The sequence below is a fragment of the Phocoena sinus genome, chromosome 4 (assembly GCF_008692025.1).
Source record: "Phocoena sinus isolate mPhoSin1 chromosome 4, mPhoSin1.pri, whole genome shotgun sequence".
NCBI lineage: Eukaryota > Metazoa > Chordata > Mammalia > Artiodactyla > Phocoenidae > Phocoena > Phocoena sinus.
The window spans coordinates 73,665,848-73,687,410 of NC_045766.1; the positions used below are offsets into that span (position 1 = coordinate 73,665,848).

A 21,563-nucleotide genomic window follows, 5' to 3' on the forward strand; every position below is an offset into this window, starting at 1 on the left:
CATTGATCTATATTTCTGTTTTTGTGCCAATATCATATTGTCTTGATTACTGTAGCTTTGTAATATAGTTTGAAGTCAGGTAGCCTGATTCCTCCAGCTCCGTTTTTCTTTCTCAAAATTGCTTTGGCTATTTGGGGTCTTTTGTGTTTCCATACGAATTGTAAAGTTTTTTGTTCTAGTTCTGTGAAAAATGCCATTCGTAGTTTGATAGGGATTGCACTGAATCTGTAGTTTGCTTTGGGTAGTATAGTCATTTTCACAATATTGATTCTTCCAATCCAAGGACATGGTATATTTCTCCTTCTGTTTATGTCACCTTTGATTTCTTTCATCAGTGTTTTATAGTTTCCTAAGTACAAGTCTTTTGCCTCCATAGGTAGGTTTATTCCTCAATATTTTATTCTTTTTGCAGTGGTAAATGGGATTGTTTCCTTAATTTCTCTTTCTGATTTTTCATTGTTAGTGTATAGGAATGCCAGAGATTTCTGTGCATTAATTTTGCATCCTGCAACTGTACCAAGTTCATTGATTAGTTCTAGTAGTTTTCTGGTGGCATCCTTAGGATTTTCTATGCATAGTATCATGTCATCTGCAAACAGTGACAGTTTTACTTCTTCTTTTCCAATTTGGATTTCTTTTTCTTCTCTGATTGCCGTGGCTAGCACTTCCAAAACTATGTTGAATAAGAGTTGTGAGAGTGGACATCCTTGTCCTGTTCCTGATCTTAGTGGAAGTGGTTTTGGTTTTTCACCATTAAGTATGATGTTTGCTGTGGGTTTTTCATATATGGCCCTTATTATGTTGAGGTAGGTTCCCTCTATGCCCATTTTCTGGAGAGTTTTTATCGTAAATTGGTGTTAACTTGTGTGAAAAGCTTTTTCTGCATCTATTGAGGTGATCATATGGTTTTTATTCCTTAATGTGTTAATATGGTGTTTCACATTGATTGATTTGCGTATACCGAAGAATCCTTGCATTTCTGGGATAAATCCCACTTGATCATGGTGTATGATCCTTTTAATGTGTTGTTGGATTCTGTTTGCTAGTATTTTGTTGAGAATTTTTGCCTCTATGTTCATCAGTGATATTGGTCTGTAATTTTCTTTTTTTGTAATATCTTTGTCTGGTTTTGCTATGAGGGTGATGGTGGCTTCATAGAACGAATTTGGGAGTGTTCCTCCTTCTTCAATTTTTTGGAAGAGCTTGAGAAGGATTGCTGTTAGCTCTTCTCTAAATGTTTGATAGAATTCGCCTGTGAAGCCATCTGGTCCTGGACTTTTGTTTGTTGGAAGATTTTTAATTCAATTTCATTACTTGTGATTGGTCTGTTTACATTTCTAATTCTTCCTGGTTCAGTCTTAGAAAATTGTACCTTTCTAAGAATTTGTCCATTTCTTCGTGGTTGTCCATTTTATTGGCATCTAGTTGTTTGTAGTAGTCTCTTATAATCCTTTGTATTTCTGTGGTGTCTGTTGTGATTTCTCCTTTTTCATTTCTAATTCTATCAATTTGCATCCACTCTCTTTTTTTCTTCATGAGTCTGGCTAAAGGTTTATCAATTTTGTTTATCTTCTCAAAGAACCAACTTTTAGTTGTATTGATCTTTGCTATTGTTTTCTTCATTTCTATTTCATTTATTTCTACTCTGATCTTTATGATATCATTCCTTCTACTGACTTTGGGTTTTCTTTGTCCTTCTTTCTCCAGTTGTTTTAGGTGTAAGGTTAGATTGTTTATTTGAGATTTTTCTTGCTTCTTGAGATGAGATTGAATTGCTATAAACTTCCCTCTTAGAACTGCTTTTGCTGTGTTTCATAGGTTTTGGGTCATCCTGTTTTCGTTGTCATTTGTTTCTATGTATGTTTTAATTTCTTCTTTGATTTCTTCAGTGATCTCTTGGTTATGTAGTAGTACACTGTTTAGCCTCCATGTATTTGTGTTTTTTACAGTTTTTTTTCTGTAATTGATTTCCAGTCTTATAGCATTGTGGTCAGAAAAGATGCTTGGAATGATTTCAATTTTCTTATTTTCCAAGGCTTGAGTTATGACCCATGATGTGATCTAGCCTGGAGAATGTTCCGTGTGCACTTGAGAAGAAAGTGTATTCTGCCACTTTTAGGTGAAGTGTCCTATAAATATACATTAAATCTATCTGGTCTATTATGTCATTTAAAGCTTGTGTTTCCTTATTTATTTTCTGTTTGGATGATCTGTCCATTGGTATAAGTGGGGTGTTAAAGTCACCTACTCTTATTGTGTTACTGTTGATTTCCCCTTTTATGGTTGTTAGCATTTGCCTTATGTATTGAGGTGCTCCTTTGTTGGGTGCATAAATATTATTTATAATATAAATATTTATTATTATAATTATATAATCTTCTTCTTGGATTGATCCCTTGATCATTATGTAGTGTCCTTCCTTATCTCTTGTAGCTGTCTTTATTTTCAAGTCTATTTTATCTGATATGAGTATCGCTATTCCCCCTTTATTTTGATTTCCATTTGCATGAAATACCTTTTTCTATTCCTTCGCTTTCAGTCTGTATGTGTCCCTAGGTCTGAAGCGTGTCTATTGTAGACAGCATGTATATGGGTCTTGTTTTTATATCCATTTAGCCAGTCTGTGTCTTGGTTTGAGTGCTTAATCTTTTTACATTCAAGGTTATAATTGACATGTATGTTCCTATTGTCATTTTCTTAATTGTTTTGGGTTTGCTTTTATGGGTCTTTTTCTTCTCTTGTGTTTCTTGCCTAGAGAATTTCCTTTAACATTTGTTGTAAAGCTGTTTTGGTGGTGCTGAATTCTCTTAGCTTTTGCTTGTCTGAAAAGCTTTTGATTTCTCTGTTGAATCTGAATGAGATCCTTGCTGGGTAGAGTAATCTTGCTTGTATGTTTTTCTCTTTCATGAGTTTTTAGTTTTATTTATTTATTTGTTTGTTTGTTTGTTTGTCTGTGGCTGAGTTGGGTCTTTGTTGCTCCTCGCGGGCTTTCTCTAGTTGCAGTGAGTAGGGGCTACTCTTCATTGCGGTGTGCAGGCTTCTCATTGTGGTGCCTTCTCTTGTTGTGGAGCATGGTCTCTAGGTGTGCAGGCTTCAGTAGTTGTGGCTTGCAGGCTCTAGAGCGCAAGCTCAGTAGTTGTGGCACATGGGCTTAGTTGCACCACGGCATGTGGGATCTTCCTGGACCAGAGCTTGATCCTGTGTCCCTTGTATTGGCAGGCGGATTCTTAACCACTGTGCCACCAGGGAAGCCCCTCTTTCCTCACTTTAATTATATCCTGCCCCTCCCTTCTGGCCTGCAGAGTTTCTGCTGAAAAATCAGCTGATAACCTCATGGGGTTCCTTTGTATGTTATTTTTTGCTTTTCCCTTGCTGCTTTTAATATTTTTTCTTTGAATTTAATTTTTGTTAGTTTGATTAATATGTGACTTGGTGTGTTTCTCCTAGGGTTTATCCTGTATGGGACTCTCTGCGCTTCCTGAACTTGGGTGACTATTTCCTTTGCCATGTTAGGGAAGTTTTCCCAAATATTTTCTCAGACCCTTTCTTTTTCTTTTCTTCTTCTGGGACCCCTATATTTCGAATGTTGGTGCGTTTAGTGTTGTCCCAGAGATCTCTGAGATTGTCTTCAATTCTTTTCATTCTTTTTTCTTTTTTTCTGCTCCTCGGCAGTTATTTCCACCCTTCTGTCTTCCAGCTCACTTATTCATTCTTCTGCCTTAGTTATTCTGTTATTGTCTTCTTCTAGTGTATTTTTCATTTCAGTCATTGTGTTGTTCATTTCTGTTTGTTCTTTAGTTCTTCTAGATCTTTGTTAAACATTTCTTGTATTTTCTCAGTCTGTGCCTCCATTCTATTTCCGAGATTCTGGATCATCTTTACTATCATTACTCTGAATTCTTTTTCAGGTAGGTTGCCTATTTCCTCTTCATTTATTTGGTCTTGTAGGTTTTTACCTTGCTCCTTCATCTGTGACATATTTTTTTGTTGTCTCTTTTCTTTTTTTGTTGTTGCTTTTGATGGGTGGGATTGTGTTCCTGTCTTACTGGTTGTTTGGTCTGAGGCTTCCAGCACTGGAGTTTGTATGCTGTTGGGTACAGCTGTGTCTTGGTGTCGAGATGAGGACCTCACTCCGATGCATATTCCCTGGGGTCTGAGGTTCTTTGTTATTCCAGTGGTTTGGACTCGGAGCTCCCACCACAGGAGCTCTGTCCCAACCCCCGGCTCATGAACCAAGATCCTGCAAGCCATGTGGGGTGCCAAAAAAAAAAAAAAGAAAAAGAAAAGAAAAAAACAGAAAAGAAAAAATGGAGCAGAACAATAACAAAGAGTAAAAAATAAAATTAGGGCTTCCCTGGTGGCGCAGTGGTTGAGAATCTGCCTGCCAATGCAGGGGACACAGGTTCAAGCCCTGGTCTGGGAAGATCCCACATGCTGCGGAGCAACTAGGCCCGTGAGCCACAACTACTGAGCCTGCGCGTCTGGAGCCTGTGCTTCGCAACGGGAGAGGCCGCGACAGTGAGAGGCCCGTGCACCGTGATGAAGAGTGGCCCCCGCTTGCCACAACTGGAGAAAGCCCTCGCACAGAAACAAGACCCAACACAGCAAAAATAAATTAATTAATTAATAAACTCCTACCCCCAACATCTAAAAAAAAATAAAAATAAAAATAAAATTAGATTAGAAAACTAACAGATGTTAGAAAGAATTAAAAAATAAAAATATAGATGAAACAATGAACTGAACGTAGAAAAGAACCACAATAGTAAAAAAAAAATAGAGGAGACAAAGAAGAAAAAGAAGCCTAAGAAGGCCTTGGCTGGGTGGGTGGGTGGGGGGGGCTTAGGCAGGGGTGGGGTTTAGGTGGTAGGTGGTGCCTGTGCTTAGGAAAAGGCCCTGAGGGGATGGGGGTGGGGCTTAGGCATGCCTCTGGCCTTGGAGGGCAGAGGACCAGGTCTAGGATCCCAGCAGGCTCACTGGGCCCGAGTGGGTGGGGGAAATGCTAGGCGTGTTTCCCCCGATCCTCCAATCCCAGTGGCCCCCTTCTCATTGGCATCTCTTCTTCTTCTCCCCCCTCCCTCCCTCCTATATCCCTGCGACCCACGCAGCCAGAGGGGACCCTGGAAGGCAGGGGACCAGACCCGGAAGCCCAACAGGCTTCCCAGGGCCAAGTGGGCAGGGAAACGCCCATGGCCCCTCCCCTAATCCCCTGGCCCCAGATGGTCCCCCACATCTGCCTCTCCTCTTCCCCCCTCCTCCCTCTCTCCTACGCCCCTAGGACCCCCACAGCCAGAAGGGGCCTTGGAGGGCAGAGGACCAGGCCTGGGAGCCCTGCAGGCTTCCCAGGGCCTGATTGGGCAGCATGCTAGGCATGCTCCCCCCACTGATCCTCCGAGCCCCCGAGTGTCCTTTCAGGAGTGGGAACCCCTCCACAATTCCAGCCACCCCTCAGGTGCCCGGTGCTGTCTAGACTCTACCTTTCCTCCTCCCTTACTCCTCCCCTCATCCTACCTGGTCACTCGGGTTCCTCCCATGTCCTTGGGTGTTGAGGTCCCCCACCAGCATCTGCCAGGCACCCTAGTTGTGGGGAGATGCAAACTCTGCATCCTCCCCTGCCACCATCTTTGACTCTGCCCTGACTTACTGGTTTCTTAGTAGCATGTTATTTAATCTCCATGTAACCTCTTGTTTTTTCTCATTTCTCTTTCTGTGGTTGATTTCTAGTTTCATGATGTTGTGGTGAGAAAACATGCTTGAAATTATTTATTTATTTGCTTGTAAATTTATTTATTTTTTGGCTGCGTTGGATCTTCGTTGCTGCACGTGGGCTTTCTCTAGTTACGGCGAGCTGGGGCTACTCTTTGTTGCAGTGTGCAGGCTTCTCTTGTTGCACAGCACAGGCTCTAGGTGCATGGGCTTCAGTAGTTCTGGCCCATGGGCTCCATAGTTGTGGCTCATGGGTTCTAGAGCGCAGGCTCAGTAGTTGTGGCACACAGGCTTAGTTGCTCTGCAGCATGTGGGATCTTCCCGGACCAGGGCTTGAACCCGTGTCCTCTGCATTCGTAGGCAGATTCTTAACCACTGTGCCACAAGGGAAGTCCTTCAAATAATTTCTTTACTCAAATTTGTTGAGGTTTGTTTTGTTTCCTAGTATGTGGTCAATCCTAGAGAATGTTCCATGTGCACTTGAAAAGAATATGTATTCTGGGTTTTTTTGGATGAAAATATCAATTAAGTCTAACTGTTCTATTGTATCATTTAGTATCTCTGTTATGTTATTAATTTTCTGTCTGGAAGATCTGTCCACTGATGTGAGTGAGGTGTTAAAGTCTCCCACTATTATTGTATTCCCGTCAGTTTCTCCCTTTATTTCTGTTAATATTTGTTTTTTGTATTTAGGTGCTCCTATATCACGTGCATATATGTTAACAAGTTTAATATCCTCTTCTTGTATTGATCATTTTACCATTATGTAGTGTCCTTCTTTTTGTTTTTTTATGGCCTTTGTTTTAAAGTCTTCTTTTTTAAAAAATAAATCTACTTATCTATTTATTTATTTTTGGTTGCATTGGGTCTCCGTTGCTGTGTGTGGGCTTTCTCTAGTTGTGGTGAGCGGGGGCTACTCTTCATTGTGGTGTGCAGGCTTCTCATTGTGGTGGCTTCTCTTGCTGTGGAGCACGGGCTCTAGGCACATGGGCTTCAGTAGTTGTGGCCCATGGGCTCAGTAGTTGTGGCTCGCAGGCTGTAGAGCGTAGGCTCAGTAGTTGTGGTTCACGGGCTTAGTTGCTCCGCGGCATGTGAGATCTTCCTGGACCAGGGCTTGAACCCATGTTCCCTGCATTGGCAGGCGGATTCTTAACCACTGCGCCACCAGGGAAGTCCGAGTCTTTTTTGTCTGAGTATTGCTCTCCCCGCTTTCTTGTCATTTCCATTTGCATGAATTATTTTTTCCATCCCCTCACTTTCAATCTATGTGTGTCCTTTGCCCTAAAGGGGGTCTCTTGTAGGCAGCATATTATAGGCTCTTGTTTTTTTATCCAATCTGCCACTCTGTCTGTTTTTTTTTCCCACTCTGTCCTTTTTTTTAAATTTTTCCTGCACTGTGCAGCCTGTGGGATATTAGTTCCCTAACCAGGGATTGAACCCGCACACTCTGCAGTGGGAGTGCGGAGTCTTAACCACTGGATCAAGAGCAAAATCCGCATTGTGTCTTTTAATTGGAGCATTTAGTCCATTAACATTCAAGATAATTATTGATAGATATGCCATTTTGAACCTTGTGTTCCAGTTGATGTTGTATTTCTTCTTTGTTCCTTTTTATTTTTGTGGTTTGGTGGTTTTCTTTTGTATTATGCTTGTGTTCTTTTTGGCTTTTGTGAATATATTGTATGTTTTTGATTTGTGGTTACCCTGGTTTTGAAGTATGTTAGCCTATTACTATATCTACTTGCTTTAGACTGGTAGTCATATAGGCCCAAACACAGTCCTTAAAAATAAAAAATATGCATTTTCTTACTCTCCTCTCCCATATATTATGATTTTGATGTCCTCTTCTACATCTTCATGTTTATCCTTTTGCTGTTCATTGTAGTTATCATCGCTTTCCAAAAAAAAATCTTTTAAATCTGTGTACTGGCTTATTTAAGTGATTTACTTTCCAATTGTGATTTTCTCTTTACTGTAGATTCTTGCTGCTTTTCTATTTGGAGATGATCTGTCAATAGTTCTTTTAGGATAGGTTTAGTATTACTGTATTCTTTTTGTTTTTGATTGTCTAAGAAATTCTTTATCTCTCCTTCTATTCTAAATGATAATCTTTCTGGGTAGAGTATCCTAGGTTGCACCTTTTTCCCTTTCAAGACTTTGAATATATCTTGCTACTGTCTTCTGGCGCGCAGTGTTTCTGTAAAGAAATCAGCTGATAGCCTTATGGAGGTTCCCTTGTTAATTAACTGTTTGTTTTTCTCTTGCTGCCTTTAGAATCCTCTCTTTAACTTTTCCCATTTTAATTATAATATGTCTTGGTGTAGGTCTGATTGGGTTCATCTTGTTTGGGACCCTCTGTGCTTCCTGTACCTCAACAACTGTTTCCTTCTTTAGATTAGGGAAGTTTTCAGCCATAATTTTTTTTTTTTTTTTTTTTGCTGTACGCAGGCCTCTCACTGTTGTGGCCTCTCCCGTTGCGGAGCACAGGCTCTGGACGCGCAGGCTCAGCGGCCATGGCTCACGGGCCCAGCCGCTCCACAGCATGTGGGATCTTCCCAGATCGGGGCACGAACCCACGTCCTGTGCATCGGCAGGCAGACTCTCAACCACTGCGCCAACAGGGAAGTCCCATAATTTCTTCAAGTACATTTTTGATCCCCTTTTCTCTTTCTTCTCCTTCTGGGATCCTTATTACACGTAGATTGGCATGATTTGTATTATCCCTTAGGTCTCGTATATTGCTTTCATTTTTTTAAAAAATTTGTCTTTCTGTCTGCTGTTCTGATTGGGTGATTTCCATTATTCTACCCTCCAGATCACTTATTCGTTCTTCTGAGTTATCCAGTTTGCTATTTATTGCCTTTAAGCTCAGCTTTTGTCTTGGCAAATGAGTTTTCTAATTTTTTTTTTGAGTTTTCTAATTTTAATTGGTACCTCTTTAATAGTTTCTAGTTCCTTTTTACAGTAATCTGCACTTCTATCTATAGCCTTTCTTAATTCCTTCAGTATTTTCATTCTCTCCTTTTTGAACTCAGAATTGGGTATACTGGAGATGTTGGTCATCTTTAGGGGAATTCCCTTGATCTTTTAATTGAGAGCGGTTCCTCTGCTTCTTCATTTTACTTGTATTTCTCTGACTGTGAGTTTAGGAGAAACAGTTAATCAACTGTGGTCTTGAAGGGCTGTTTTTCTGTGGGAGTGTCCTGGTGTAGCCTCTGTGAGTCTAATATTTTTGGAATAAGGGCTGTCTTTAGTATGTATGACTGCCACATCTTTCCTCAGTGTGTGTTGGCTGTTTCCCATTGATAGGGTGTGTGATTGTTGTGGTGACCAGAGCCTGCAATGGATGTTGAGCAGGGTCTCCTCTTTGTCACAGCCCTGTTGGGGGCAGGGCCTGCTCCCCAGTAGTTGGAGTAGACACCCCCAGATCTGTTTCTGATCTGTGGTATGAGGTAGGAAGGACTGGAGCGCGTCCTCTGGGAGAGGAGCCACTGAGTATTCCTCCGTTGGAGCTGTCCCCTAGGAAGTGAGCTCTGTGGTGTTGCCTGTCACCCATTGTGCAGGCTCACAGAGTACACTGTTTTTGGCACTGCCCTCAAGCCCTGCCTCAACCATGGGAATTCAGGCAGTCGGCCATCCAGGCCAGTTGGTCCCTCAGGCTCTGTGCTCACAAAGCCACTAGCACAGATCCATTGGTGCAGAACTGCTAAAGTCAGGCACCAGCACTGCCATAGTCGCACACCTAGACCCACCATGGGAGCTACTGAGTCAGCCCAGATCCCTGGCCCCACCCCTGGTGTGTACCTGCAGAGCCTGCAGCTGCTGTCACCAGACCCACCCTGGCCATGGATGCACCAGTAATCTTCTCAGATGTCCCACAGGCACTGAGTTTACAAAGCCACCCATAGCACGTAAATCTGCAGATTGCACAGCTGCTGGGACGCTCAGATCTCAGCCCTGCTTCTAAAGTCATGCAGTCCCTGGGCATTGGCTCGGATTTCAGCCCCACCTCCTTGTGTGGTTATGTGCTCCCAGAACTCATAGAGGCAGATCCATCCTGCTGTGAGCACACTGAGGATGAGGCTGCTATGACAGGCCCCACCCCTTCCTTTGCACGCATATGTTAACAATGGGGCTTCAGTGGCAGACCCAGGCTCTCCTCTGCACACCCCTGGTTGTGGCTTGGGCCTCACTCCTGCCCCTTCACGCTGTCTCTGTGTAGCCATCCCCAATCCGCTCCCCCGGTCTGTCCTCTGAAGCCTGAGTTTCAGCACCCAGCCCCTGCACACACCAGCAGACATGCGTCTTGGGCTGGGGAGTGCATGGAGTTGGCCAGGACCTTCTGTGCAGGTCTCTCTCTGTTCTGCATGCCACAAGCTGGCTACTGCACTCTCCTTCAAGCCTCTGAAACTCTCTTTCCATCCCGGCTGATCTCCCTGCCAGTGAAGAAGTTTCCCAGGGTGAGGGAACATTTCCTGTTTAACAGCTCCCTCCCAGGGGCACAGGTCTTGTCCTGATTCCTTTTTTTTTTTTTTTCTTTCGTCCTGCCCAGTTACTTAGTGATCTTTTTTTTTAATGTTTGAATTTTATTTTATTCTTTTATACAGCAGGTTCTTATTAGTCATCAGTTTTATACACATCAGTGTATACATGTCAATCCCAACTACTTAGTGATCTTATTTTGCAGCTTTGGTTGTATGAGATCTCTGCCAGCATTCAGCAGGTATTTTGTGAGAATTTTTCCACATATAGGTGTATTTTTGATGTCTTTGTCGGGGGAGGTGACCTCCATGTCCTTCTATTCTGCCATCTTGATCTGGCCTCTCTACCTTTTGAACTTTTTGATATGTGTTTTCTGATTTCCCTTGTGGGTTTTTCTTTCTCTTTTTTTTTGTTTTGGACTTGAACTTATTGAGTAATGTGTTGTTTAATTTCCAAATATTTGGAGCTTTTCCAGATATCTTCTCAGGATTCATTTCTAATTTAATTTCATTTTGGTAAAAGAATGTGCTTTGTGTGGTTTTAATCCTTTAAATTTATTGAGATTTGTTTTATAGCACTGAATGCATTCTATCTTGGTAAATGTTTTGTGTGCACTCGACAGGAATGTGTATTCTGTTGATGTTAGGTGAGACTATTCTGTAAATGTCAATTAGATCAAGTGGATTAATCGTATTTTTCTAGTCCTCTGTATCTTTACTGATTTTCTGTGCACTCTATCAGTTGAGAAGAGGTATTGAGATCAGTTACTGAAATTACCAATTTTAATGGAATATTTCTCTTTATAGTTCGATAAGTTTTTGTGTCATGTTATTTGGACCTCTGTTGTTTGGGCCATACACATTTAAGATTATATGTCCTTTCCTCAGGAATGGTAACACAGTTGTTGGAAACATCCTCAAGCTTCCTGGCAAATAGGAAACACACTCTGTTTCTCCAGAATGCTGACCCTGAAAAGATTGCACATCCTCTTGCTGCATTGCCCCCAGCCCTTGGCCATTATGAGATGATCCTCCATCCGTGGTCATAGTTCTTGCTTTGAATTCTACTTTAATATTAAAATTGCCACTTAAAAATATTATTGAGATATATTTTACATATCATAAAATTCACCTGTTTTAAGTGTACAATTCAGTGATTTTAGTAGCTTTCCTTAGTGGTACAGTTTTTACTGTTAATTAGTTTTAGAATCCTTTGATCCTCCTATAAGATCCTTCATGCCCATTGATAGTTAATCCCTGTTCCTGCCCCCAGTCCCAGGGAACCTACTTTCTATCTCTATAATTTTACGTTGTCTGGACATTTCAGATAAATGGAATCATACAGTATGTGATCTCTTATGCCTAGCTTTTTTCACTTAGCACGTTTTTGAGGTTCATTCATCGTACAACACGTATCAATATTTCATTCCTTTTTATTACTGAATAGTACTCCATTATGTGATACTACATTTTGTCTATATCCCTTCACCAACTGATGGACATCTGCAGTATTGGACTATGATGATTAATACTGCAGTGAACATTCTTGTGCAGATCTTTGTGTGGACATGTTTTCACTTCTCTTGGGTAAATACCTACGAGTGGAATTCCTGGTTTGTGTGGTAGTTTTATGTCTAACTTTTCAAGAAAGTGCCAAACTATTTTCAAAACTGGCTGCACCATTTTACATTCCTGCCAGAAACCTATGAAGGTTCCAGTTCTCTTCATCTTCATCAACATTTGTTATTGCCTGTCTTATTTAGTATGCCCATTCTAGCTGGTGTGAAATAGTATCTCATTGTGATTTTAATTTTCATTTCCCTAATGGCTAATGATGTTGAGCATGTTTTTATGTTCTAATTAGCCATTTGTATATCTTCTTTGTTAAAATGTTTGCTTATAAATTTCACCCATTTTTTAAATTGAATTGTTTGTTGTCTTATTGTGTTATAGGAGTTCTTTGTAAATTCTGGACACAGATCCTTTATTGGGTATGTGTTTCGTAAATATTGTCTCCTGGTCTCTTGCTCATCTTTTCATTTTCTTAATGGTGTTTATTTCAGTAATCAGTTTTTATTTGATGAGGTGAGATTATCAGTGTTTTTTTATCTTCTAAGTTTTATTGTGAGGTGAGAGCCTAAAGTCACCTTTTTGCATGTGGATATCCAGCTGTCCCAGCACCATTTGTTGAACAGACTATACTTTCCCCAGAGAATTGTCTTGGCAGATTTCTTTGGCTTGGAGTTTGTTGAGCTCCCCCCGCCCTGCCCCCGTGCTGTGCCTGCAAGCTCTCTAACTCGTCAGTTGGAGCACTCATAGGACCCCCTCATTCGTTTGCCTGCTCTCAGGAGTCACTGTCCTCTGCTGCCTTTTGTTCGACATCTGAAAACCATTGTTTCATTATATTTTGTCTGGTTCTATAGTTGATTAAAAGCAGGAGGGTAAATCTGGTGCCCATTATTTAATCACGTCCAGAAGCATAAGTGGTCTCTTCTATTTCAGCTTTTTAAAAATTTATTTCTCGGGCTTCCCTGGTGGCGCAGTGGTTGGTAATCTGCCTGCCAATGCAGGGGACACAGGTTTGAGCCCTGGTCTGGTAAGATCCCACATGCCGCGGAACCACTAAGCCCATGAGCCACAACTACTGAGCCTGCGCGTCTGGAGCCTGTGCTCCGCAACGGGAGAGGCCGCGACAGTGAGAGCCCCGCTCACTGCGATTAAGAGTGGCCCCCGCTCGCCGCAACTGGAGAAAGCCCTCGCACAGAAACGAAGACCCAGCACAGCCAAAAATAAATAAATAAATTTATTTAAAAAAAATTTATTTCTCCTTTTGCTTATTGTTTCCTAAGTTTCTTAAAAATAAAAATCTTGGTTATATAACTTGGGAAAATATAAATTACTTTTAATTTAAAAAGCAGAAGCAGCAGCATCTTGGACATTAACATCAGCAACATAGTGTCAGCATTCTTGTAACTCATAGGCATGAAATTCTAGATCTGATTCAGGAAATGTAATTTATTAAAATTACTGTTAATTTTGAGGGTATCAGTTCTATTTAATTATCTTTTTTGAAGAATGTAAAATGTGTGGTTTTCGGATTTCAGGCGATTGTGGAGAAATGTGACAGACTCTCTGAGGGAATCTGATATTGATAAGGCCACAGAGCATAAACGTACCCTGGAAGAACGCCAGAGGACTGAAGAAAGGCATCGTACTGAAACAGGCACACCTTGGAAAACCAAATATTTTATTAAAGAGGTACATGTCCTACATGTCTTCAGACTAAAACTCATTATCTACTTAGTGAGAACTTTAGCTTAGTAGGCTTTCTTGAATTATCACTTATATAGCTTTATTTCTGAAAATGGTCCAGCTTAACCATGAGCTTTTTCATGATCTTTTCACAGTTTGTCAAAGTAGAATAGTTTACCAGCAGTTCAGATGAAATAGATTTGGGAATTTAGATTGGCCACAAAATACCGACATTAATCTTTAATCTCAATAACAGAATATGCAATTGACAATTTGTTGCCTTTTGTACCACAGTGAAACTTTGTTCACTTCCAGAGACCACATTTTAAGGATGCATGAAAAACTTAAATGGCTACACAGAGGATAGTGAGAAGTGACTAGAATCTTTGCATTGTTTAAGGGAAAAAGAGTGATGTGGGGGGTACTTAGGCTGGAAAACAGATAATTGGAGCCATTCATTATAACTTTCTTCAAATATAGGTTAGGCTTATCACGTAGAAGTTTCTTATCAGCTCCAATAGCAGACTTGAGCTAGGCCCAGAGTACCAGGAAGCATTTTGAGCTTAACATAAGAAGGAATGTATAACAATAAAAAATATTCGGGTTCGTGTCCCGGTCCGGGAATATCCCACATGCCACAGAGCGGCTAGGCCCGTGAGCCATGGCCGCTGAGCCTGCGCGTCCGGAGCCTGTGCTCTGCAACAGAAGAGCCACAACAGTGAGAGGCCTGCGTACCACAAAATAAATAAATAAATAAAACAATAAAAATTTTTTAAAAATCCAATAATGACAAGTGTACATTTTATAGTAATGTGTTCCCCATCGCTAGACTCATGTAAGAGACCATGGCTTATGTAGAAGTGTTTAATTCACTAGTTTTGCAGGTAAGACAAAATGATTCCTAAAAGTCTTTTCTAAATTTAAAGGTTTTGTTTTATTTTGTTTATTAATTTCTGGTAGAACTCAGAGTAAGGTGAATAATGGACCAGAGCTGATGCCAAAAAAAGTTTTCTTGTCCATAGCCAAGTCTAAGGAAACTCATTGAATTTTAATATTGGTCTGTCAGGAAGAATCTAGAAAAACAGTTTGTGAATTTTGCATAGTTATTACCCTTAAAAGCCCACAGTTTATTGTAGTAGTTTCATTGCTTTAATTTTTCTCATCTTTGGGTATGAAATATAAATGCCAACTGTTTTCTTTCTTCCTTCCTTCCTTCCCTCCCTCCCTCCCTCCCTCCTTTCTTTCTTTCTTTTTCTTTCTTTCTTTCATTTTGGCTGCATTGGGTCTTCGTTGCTGCTTGCGGGCTTTCTCTAGTTGTAGTGAGCGGGGGCTACTCTTTGTTGTGGTGCATGGGCTTCTCATTGCGATGGCTTCTCTTGTTGTGGAGCATGGGCTCTAGGCGCACGGGCTTCAGTAGTTGTGGCACATGGGCTCAGTAGTTGTGGCTCACAGGCTCTGGAGCACAGGCTCAGTAGTTGTGGCGCACGGGTTTAGTTGCTCCGCGGCATGTGGGATCTTCCCGGACCACAGCTTAAACACGTGTCGCCTGCATTGGCAGGTGGATTTTTAACCACTGCACCACCAGGGAAGTCCCCCAAATGTTTACATGGATAGGAATTCAAGGAAAAGTACTTTACATCTCTTCATTTTTATATGAAAAGATAAACCTTTGTAACTACTATGCAAAATTATAGTCTTGTAACCTTAGATTTTTTTTCATTTCAAGCTCATTAAGATAGCATACCAGAAGCAGATTCTAAAGAGGAGAATTTTTCTAAGGGAAGGCTTCTATAAATCATTAAAAATGAACTCTAGGGGCTGAGAGCAAGAAGCTGTAATGGGTAAAAGATGCAACCGATTTTAAAAGATAGGCCTCCTGGTTCTTGCAACTAACATGACATGTAAACATGCTACTTGTCATGTATTCTTTATTTGACAGATATTATTAAGAACCTACCACTTAATCCCTTTATTATACTTTGTGATGTTGGATAGACAGATGTAGAAAGTGATAGCAAGATAGGGCAGTTGTCTAATAAAGTAGTGAATTTCTTTCTGCCTAGATAGTCTTCACTAACTGCCTGATGAAACAGTAGATTGGAGATGCTGGCTCAGGTTTGGGCCTCTTTAGTTGGTAAGATGTAAGATGGCTTTCTAAATGGTATGCCATGACACAGTGGTACAACAATAGATGGGTTAGATTTGTGTCATATACTGATTGCCTAAGCCCATGGGGCCGTCGCGTCACATCCTGTGTGTGACAGGACCGTGGACTGTGCTGTAAGAAGCACCACAGAGTAGAGGTAAGGCTGATGAGGATGGTAGTTAGCTGACACTGGTACCACGAAGTTCATAACAACTTTGGCGCTATTGCCATCAGGTATGGCTCTTTGCTAAGAAGAATCATACGTTATTGAAAAGTCAATTTTGTCTCCCCTGTGGTCCTAAACACAGCGCTGGGCACTTAGTAGATATTTCATACATATTGTTATGAGTGACAAGAGCTTTTCCACTTGTTTCGTACTTTCATTATTGCTGTCAAACCAACAGACCAGTTTGGAGTTGGCTTTAGTTAGATGGAGGAGTAGAGTCACTTGATATAAAAAGAGGAGGTAGAGTGACCTGAGAAAGTATAGATGAACTTAGAGTGTTTCTAGTATCATTTGATAATACCTACCTTCTTTTCCTGACCATTTCTCATTGACGTTTAATTTATTAGATCTTCCATTTCCTCCCTTTTGCGATTATCCATCAGGATAATTGGTCCATCAGGATCTATTGGTCATATCCTCTTGAGTGGATGTTTAAAATTGCTTAAGATGTATATAAATGCAAGCAGGAAGGCTTTTGCAGAATAGTGGACCACATTGGAGTCAGATGTGCTAAGCTTGAACCTCAGTCATACCTTGGATAGTTTATTTACCACTTCTAACTTCGGTTTCCTCATCTGTAAAATGTAGGTAATTATATAGAAGGTGCACTGAAAAGAACTCTGCCCCTTCCTGGGTGAAGTTGGACAACTCATTTCACTTCTCGGAGCCTCAGTTTCTTCATCTGTGAAGTGAGATGGTCAGGTGGCACGCCTTAACTTCTAAACCTAGCATTCTGTAATGTGGTTAGGAGACATCTTTTGTGTTTTGTGATAATTATCAACCAGGTGATTTAATTTAAACAACATAATGGTTTCTGTTGTTAAAGAGAAATTATTCTGACACATTAAAAATGAAAAGGAAGACTTTATTCAAGAATATTGCAGTAGAGGAAAAAGGTTGAATTCAACTCTGAATGTGTTGATAAGTGGGAATTTATAGCCAATGGGCAGGATGAGGGAGTAGATGGAAGATGACTAAGAGGAACTTGGTCAGATGTCAAGGATGGTGGGTCGGGGGAGGCACATGATTAGATCAAAAGTGTGAGGAGAAGAGTTTCATTGGATATCAAAGATGAGAGAATTCTTGATAAACTAGTTCATCAGGATTTTTTTTTGCTGAAACTGAGTTTAGCAGGCCTAGGATGAGGCTTAGTCAAGAAGAGAGACAGAGGAGTCTAACTTTTAAAGTTTGGTCAAGGAGAGAGTCCTCGTCACTATGACCCACATAATTGCTGGGTGTAAGCCATTTTTGGAGTAAGGTAGGGTAAATATATTTTTCTAAATATTTTTTTGAAGATTTTTTTTTGATGTGGACCATTTTTAAAGTCTTTATTGAATTTGTTACAATATTGCTTCTGTTTTATGTTTTGGTTTTTTGGCCATGAAGCGTGTGGGATCTTAGCTCCCTGACCAGGGATTGAACCCACACCCCCTACATTGGAAGGTGAAGTCTTAACCACTTGACCACCAGGGAAGTCCCTAAAAAAATTTTTTTAATGCAAATAAATTGAGGGCGATATAGGGGTTACGGACAGAGGTTCAAATCTGACTTCCTTCACCTAGTCACATAAACACTGAACTACAGTCTTAGCTACTGTGACCTCAGCTCTGCCAAGCTCTCACCCCAGTATGCTGCTTCATGCATTTGCTGCAGCACTTTTTTCCTCACTCGGTCTTCTCCTGTCTTTCTTTCACTCTTTGACTAACTTTATCTCCTTTTGGTATCCTTCTATTCACAGAAACCAGGGAAAACTAATAGGGTAGAGTCAGAAAAGAACTAGGAAACAATACTCAGATCCTAGAGATGCCAGCTGAGATGCAGAGAACAGTTCGTACCTTGGTGACCATTTCCTATGCTCCACCTGCTGTCTGTCACTCCATCAGTGGGGCTCAATCTGCAGCATCTTGGCAAAATTGGCAGAATTGCTACAAATGACTTCTGCAAAGTAAAATATTCGTGGAGCACAAACTAGGTCTTCCCAGACCAGAACTTCTCACCTAATCCTAGCTAAACCATACATATTTTTTGGTGTCTTAAGCACCGAGGCTTTTTCTTCACAAACTCTTGTTTTTAAATGTGAGAATAGAATTCCATTTCAGTGAAGGCATTGCATCTAGTTTTGGTTACTGATTCTGAAAATAATAAAGGAATGGTTCTTTAATTTATTTTTCTACTTGTTTCAGGGAGATGCCTGGGTTTATCACAAACCCCTTTGGAAAATAGTTCCAACAGTACAACCCGCAGAGTGACACACACTATCTAAGACTCGACCAAATGAACTTCTCTATTTACCCTAAACTCTCTCAGAATGGAGTCATTGCACTGAGTGACCTGCTTCCTGATTGCACAGACTGAAACTAACTACACACGAATGTACCAATTAGGGTACCATAGAACTGCAGCAAGACCAAAGTGTTGAAGAAGCACGATGGACCTCTCACCAAGCCGTTCATGTGATGTGAGCAATATCATCTGAAGCCCTTTCACCTGAATTATTAGATGATTAATCTTTTATCCAGTTCCTGCTCCAAAAGCTAAGTTTGAATCCCCTCTTTTTGCATGGGGGCAGCAGATAAACACAACAGTGAGAACTCAAGTGATTTTGATTTCTTTGTAGTGAAAATTGAAGTCTCTTTCAGAGTTTGTGCTTTGCTTTCTGTCAGTAACTGAAGTATTCACTACTCTTACAACAAATCAAGAGGAGGAAGAAGATGACCCAGAAGTGGCTTCAGCCATTGTGCCTGAAATCAGTGTTAAAAAAAAAGTCAACCAGGTAGTCATAACAAGGCATTCTGTTCCTTCAAAGAGACTGTGTGCCTGTGTCTGAGGAACTTATCCATTATCCACCTCTGTTAGAACTCTCTTTTAAAAAGTATATTTATAAATTGATTAGAATTATAACCATAGAGAATTTTTTCTTCTGAGCATTTTAATATACTTGAAAACAACGTCGACTTGAAAAATTTCAGAGCATTTTTCAATACCTAGTTTTATTAAATATTATACTTGAGAGACAGTTTTTAAAAATGTGGTCATGTCAGTATGATGAGATTTTGGCCCTTCTCAAGAACTGAGGCATTAAAGAACAAGCAAATATTAAAAAATAAGACTTACTGTTTTCCTTACCTTTTTTTCACTTGTAGGTTAATATCCAATATTACGTGCTATCCCTCTGGATAAGTATGCTTTATCTTACCTCTGTTCACTCAAAATTTAAAACAACTATTCATATTTGTCAGTAATTCAGAAGTTATATATGTGACTAAGTGCATGTATGGTATGTTTTGTTTTTTTAAGGAAACGCAAATGCTGAAGAAACAGTATGAAATAAAAAGGTATCAGGAAAAAAGATATCAGGAAGTTATATTCAGGTACAGTCTTTTTTTTTAATAAGTATTTTATTGAGGTTGAAGAATTGCTGGCAATTAAAAGAATAGTGCTAATTATGGCTTTCGTCGTTCATTCAAGTATTTATTTAGCACCTACTTATGGTGCTCAACACTTGTTACTTCAAGCTACCTTAATTTTCCAAGAGTTGTGCCTTACTCTGTTTCTTCTGATGTGGTCTTCCAATCAGTGTGTGTAACATACACCTGTTATTCATCAGCCATTGTAAGTGGCTGTATCTGTTGCATCATCATAAGAAGCTTAAGCTTTGTGCTCTGATAAATTGTGTTTTATTGAAGGGGGCTAATAGGATGAAAACAGCAAAATAATAATTTTTTTCAACAAATTGTAAATTATAAGAAGATAATTGGTTAATATACAACCATTTTAATGATTCCCTTGTTCATTTTTGCTGTGAAATGCACTGAAAAAATCTCAAAATGAGTTATAGTTCATGTGTTGGGAAGATTAAAAAATAATAAAACTAGAGAACAATGATGCCTTTGTCTGTTTTATGAATGGAGAGAAATAGAAAGTTTATATTTAGCGGAGTTATTGCCCTGTTCATTCGAGAAGGACATTGATTTTAAATCCTTACCTTCAGGAATCTCTTAGGGAAATAAGGGAGTAAATTTAATAACAAGTTTTTAAAATTAAAATGTTATAATTTTATGACTTTTAAATAAACTGGAAATAGAGCAAGAATATAAAATTAAACTAGAGGTTTTTGTTTTGTTCTTTGAACCTTTTGAATGCCCATTTATTTCTTTGAATTTTTGAACCATTTTAAGAATTACTGAAATATGATTTTTTAAAATTCTTATTAAAAGTACATTTATGAGTAATTGAAATCTCCCCGCCTTGACAGGAGTGAAATAATACCACTTTAGGGTAACTGTTTTACCTTGTCCTTGTCTTCTTGACATCTGCTGCAGCTTATTCACTTAACAAAAGGTACAGGCCTTTTCTGGTTTTTGTTTTTGTTTTTGTTTTGGTTTTGTTTTGTTTTTTAATCTACACCTTGTTAATATTTGGCCAGGGAAACAAGTCTTTGTAGCAATTGTATCTCTCTCTTTTGGGCCAAAGTTTTAAATGTACACTTTCCTTCTGGCTATTAGGAATTGTATGTTAAGAAGTCCAAGACTAGAAGTGAAAAGAAAAAATTCTGGCCTTTAGATTGTGTTTTGGGAAAGGTATGGCATCTACATATTGATTCACTGAATTCTGCAAGTTGTAACCAACATCACCTCTAATACCTACTTGTTGCCAAAAATAAGAAGAAGAAGAAGAAAAGTATTGAGTCCCTTCACTCTACAACAGCCCTGTGAAATTGGAAAGTCAGGGATGGCTGTTCATACTTTACAGATGAAGAAATTATTGCTCAGAAAGTTTAGTGCTCACTTCAAGTCACTTAGCTAGACCTTCGTTCATTCAACAGATATCTGCTGAGTATTCCTTTGGGGCTGGGTGGTGCATTGGACTCTGATGTGGCAAATACTCTCCCTATCCTCAGAGACTTGGATGAGGGAAGAAGCTAAAACTTAATTCCTGAGAATGGGATGTTGACACAGGCAAGGCTATTGGTCTTTCCAAATCCCAGAAAAGCATCAGTGATACCTAAGTAATGTGGAAGGCAGAGTTGAGCAGTGAGCTGAAAACAACAGGGTTGGTTCAAAGTCTGCATAAGAAGCCCCAAACAATGCATCCAGGTGACTAACCCTTGTTCCACCCTACAAGAGACTCTGGAGAGATTGAACCAGAACAAATTGGTTCTGATTGAACCAATTCAGATCTTTCAGCCCCTTCCCCTATCCCATTCCCAAAATATTGGTAGTCAGGCTTATACCCTTAGGCGAGAGATTAAAAGATCCCTTTTAGGAGAACAACTCCAGAAAAAAAAAAAGTCCTTCAATATATTTGAAGGGTCCACCAGCAAAAAGCTCAGCTGACAACCCTGTTAAGTACTTTACAGTAAAGCCAAGTGAGCAGTTACTCCAACATAACCCTCCACCCTCTCACCAATACATTACACATATCCATCGTCCACCACACTGTATATATAGACAACATATCATGACTCGTTTTAATAGCTAAGGATCAGCAGACGTTTGAGGAAAGCTTCCAACATGAATAAAAGAGAGATCAAAACAAACAGGAGAAAAGAAATTAGAGGAAGCAGATAATTCAGGAAGTCAGGGGAAGTAACTTCAGAAAAAATTAAACCTTCAGGCAGATGAGATGATATTGTTTCCACGAAACATTAACAAAATGCTATTTTTAAAATGGACTGTTCAGAGAACAAGCACAGGTCTTGGAAATTTAAAATATGATAGTTCAAATTAAATACTCAATACATGGTCTAGAA

The 21,563-nt window shown here is 39.9% G+C and overlaps 1 protein-coding gene across 1 annotated transcript in view; it reads left to right on the plus strand.

Moving 5' to 3' along the window:
• Positions 1-19,696, plus strand: part of OSBPL11 (oxysterol binding protein like 11) — a 96,761-nt gene extending 77,065 nt beyond the window's left edge. The window contains exons 12-13 of the mRNA XM_032631164.1: positions 13,292-13,445; positions 17,995-19,696. Coding sequence (XP_032487055.1) covers positions 13,292-13,445; positions 17,995-18,060 — 220 coding nt within the window. The 3' untranslated portion in view covers positions 18,061-19,696. The remainder of the gene's footprint in view (positions 1-13,291; positions 13,446-17,994) is intronic.
• Positions 19,697-21,563: the final 1,867 nt, after the last annotated feature.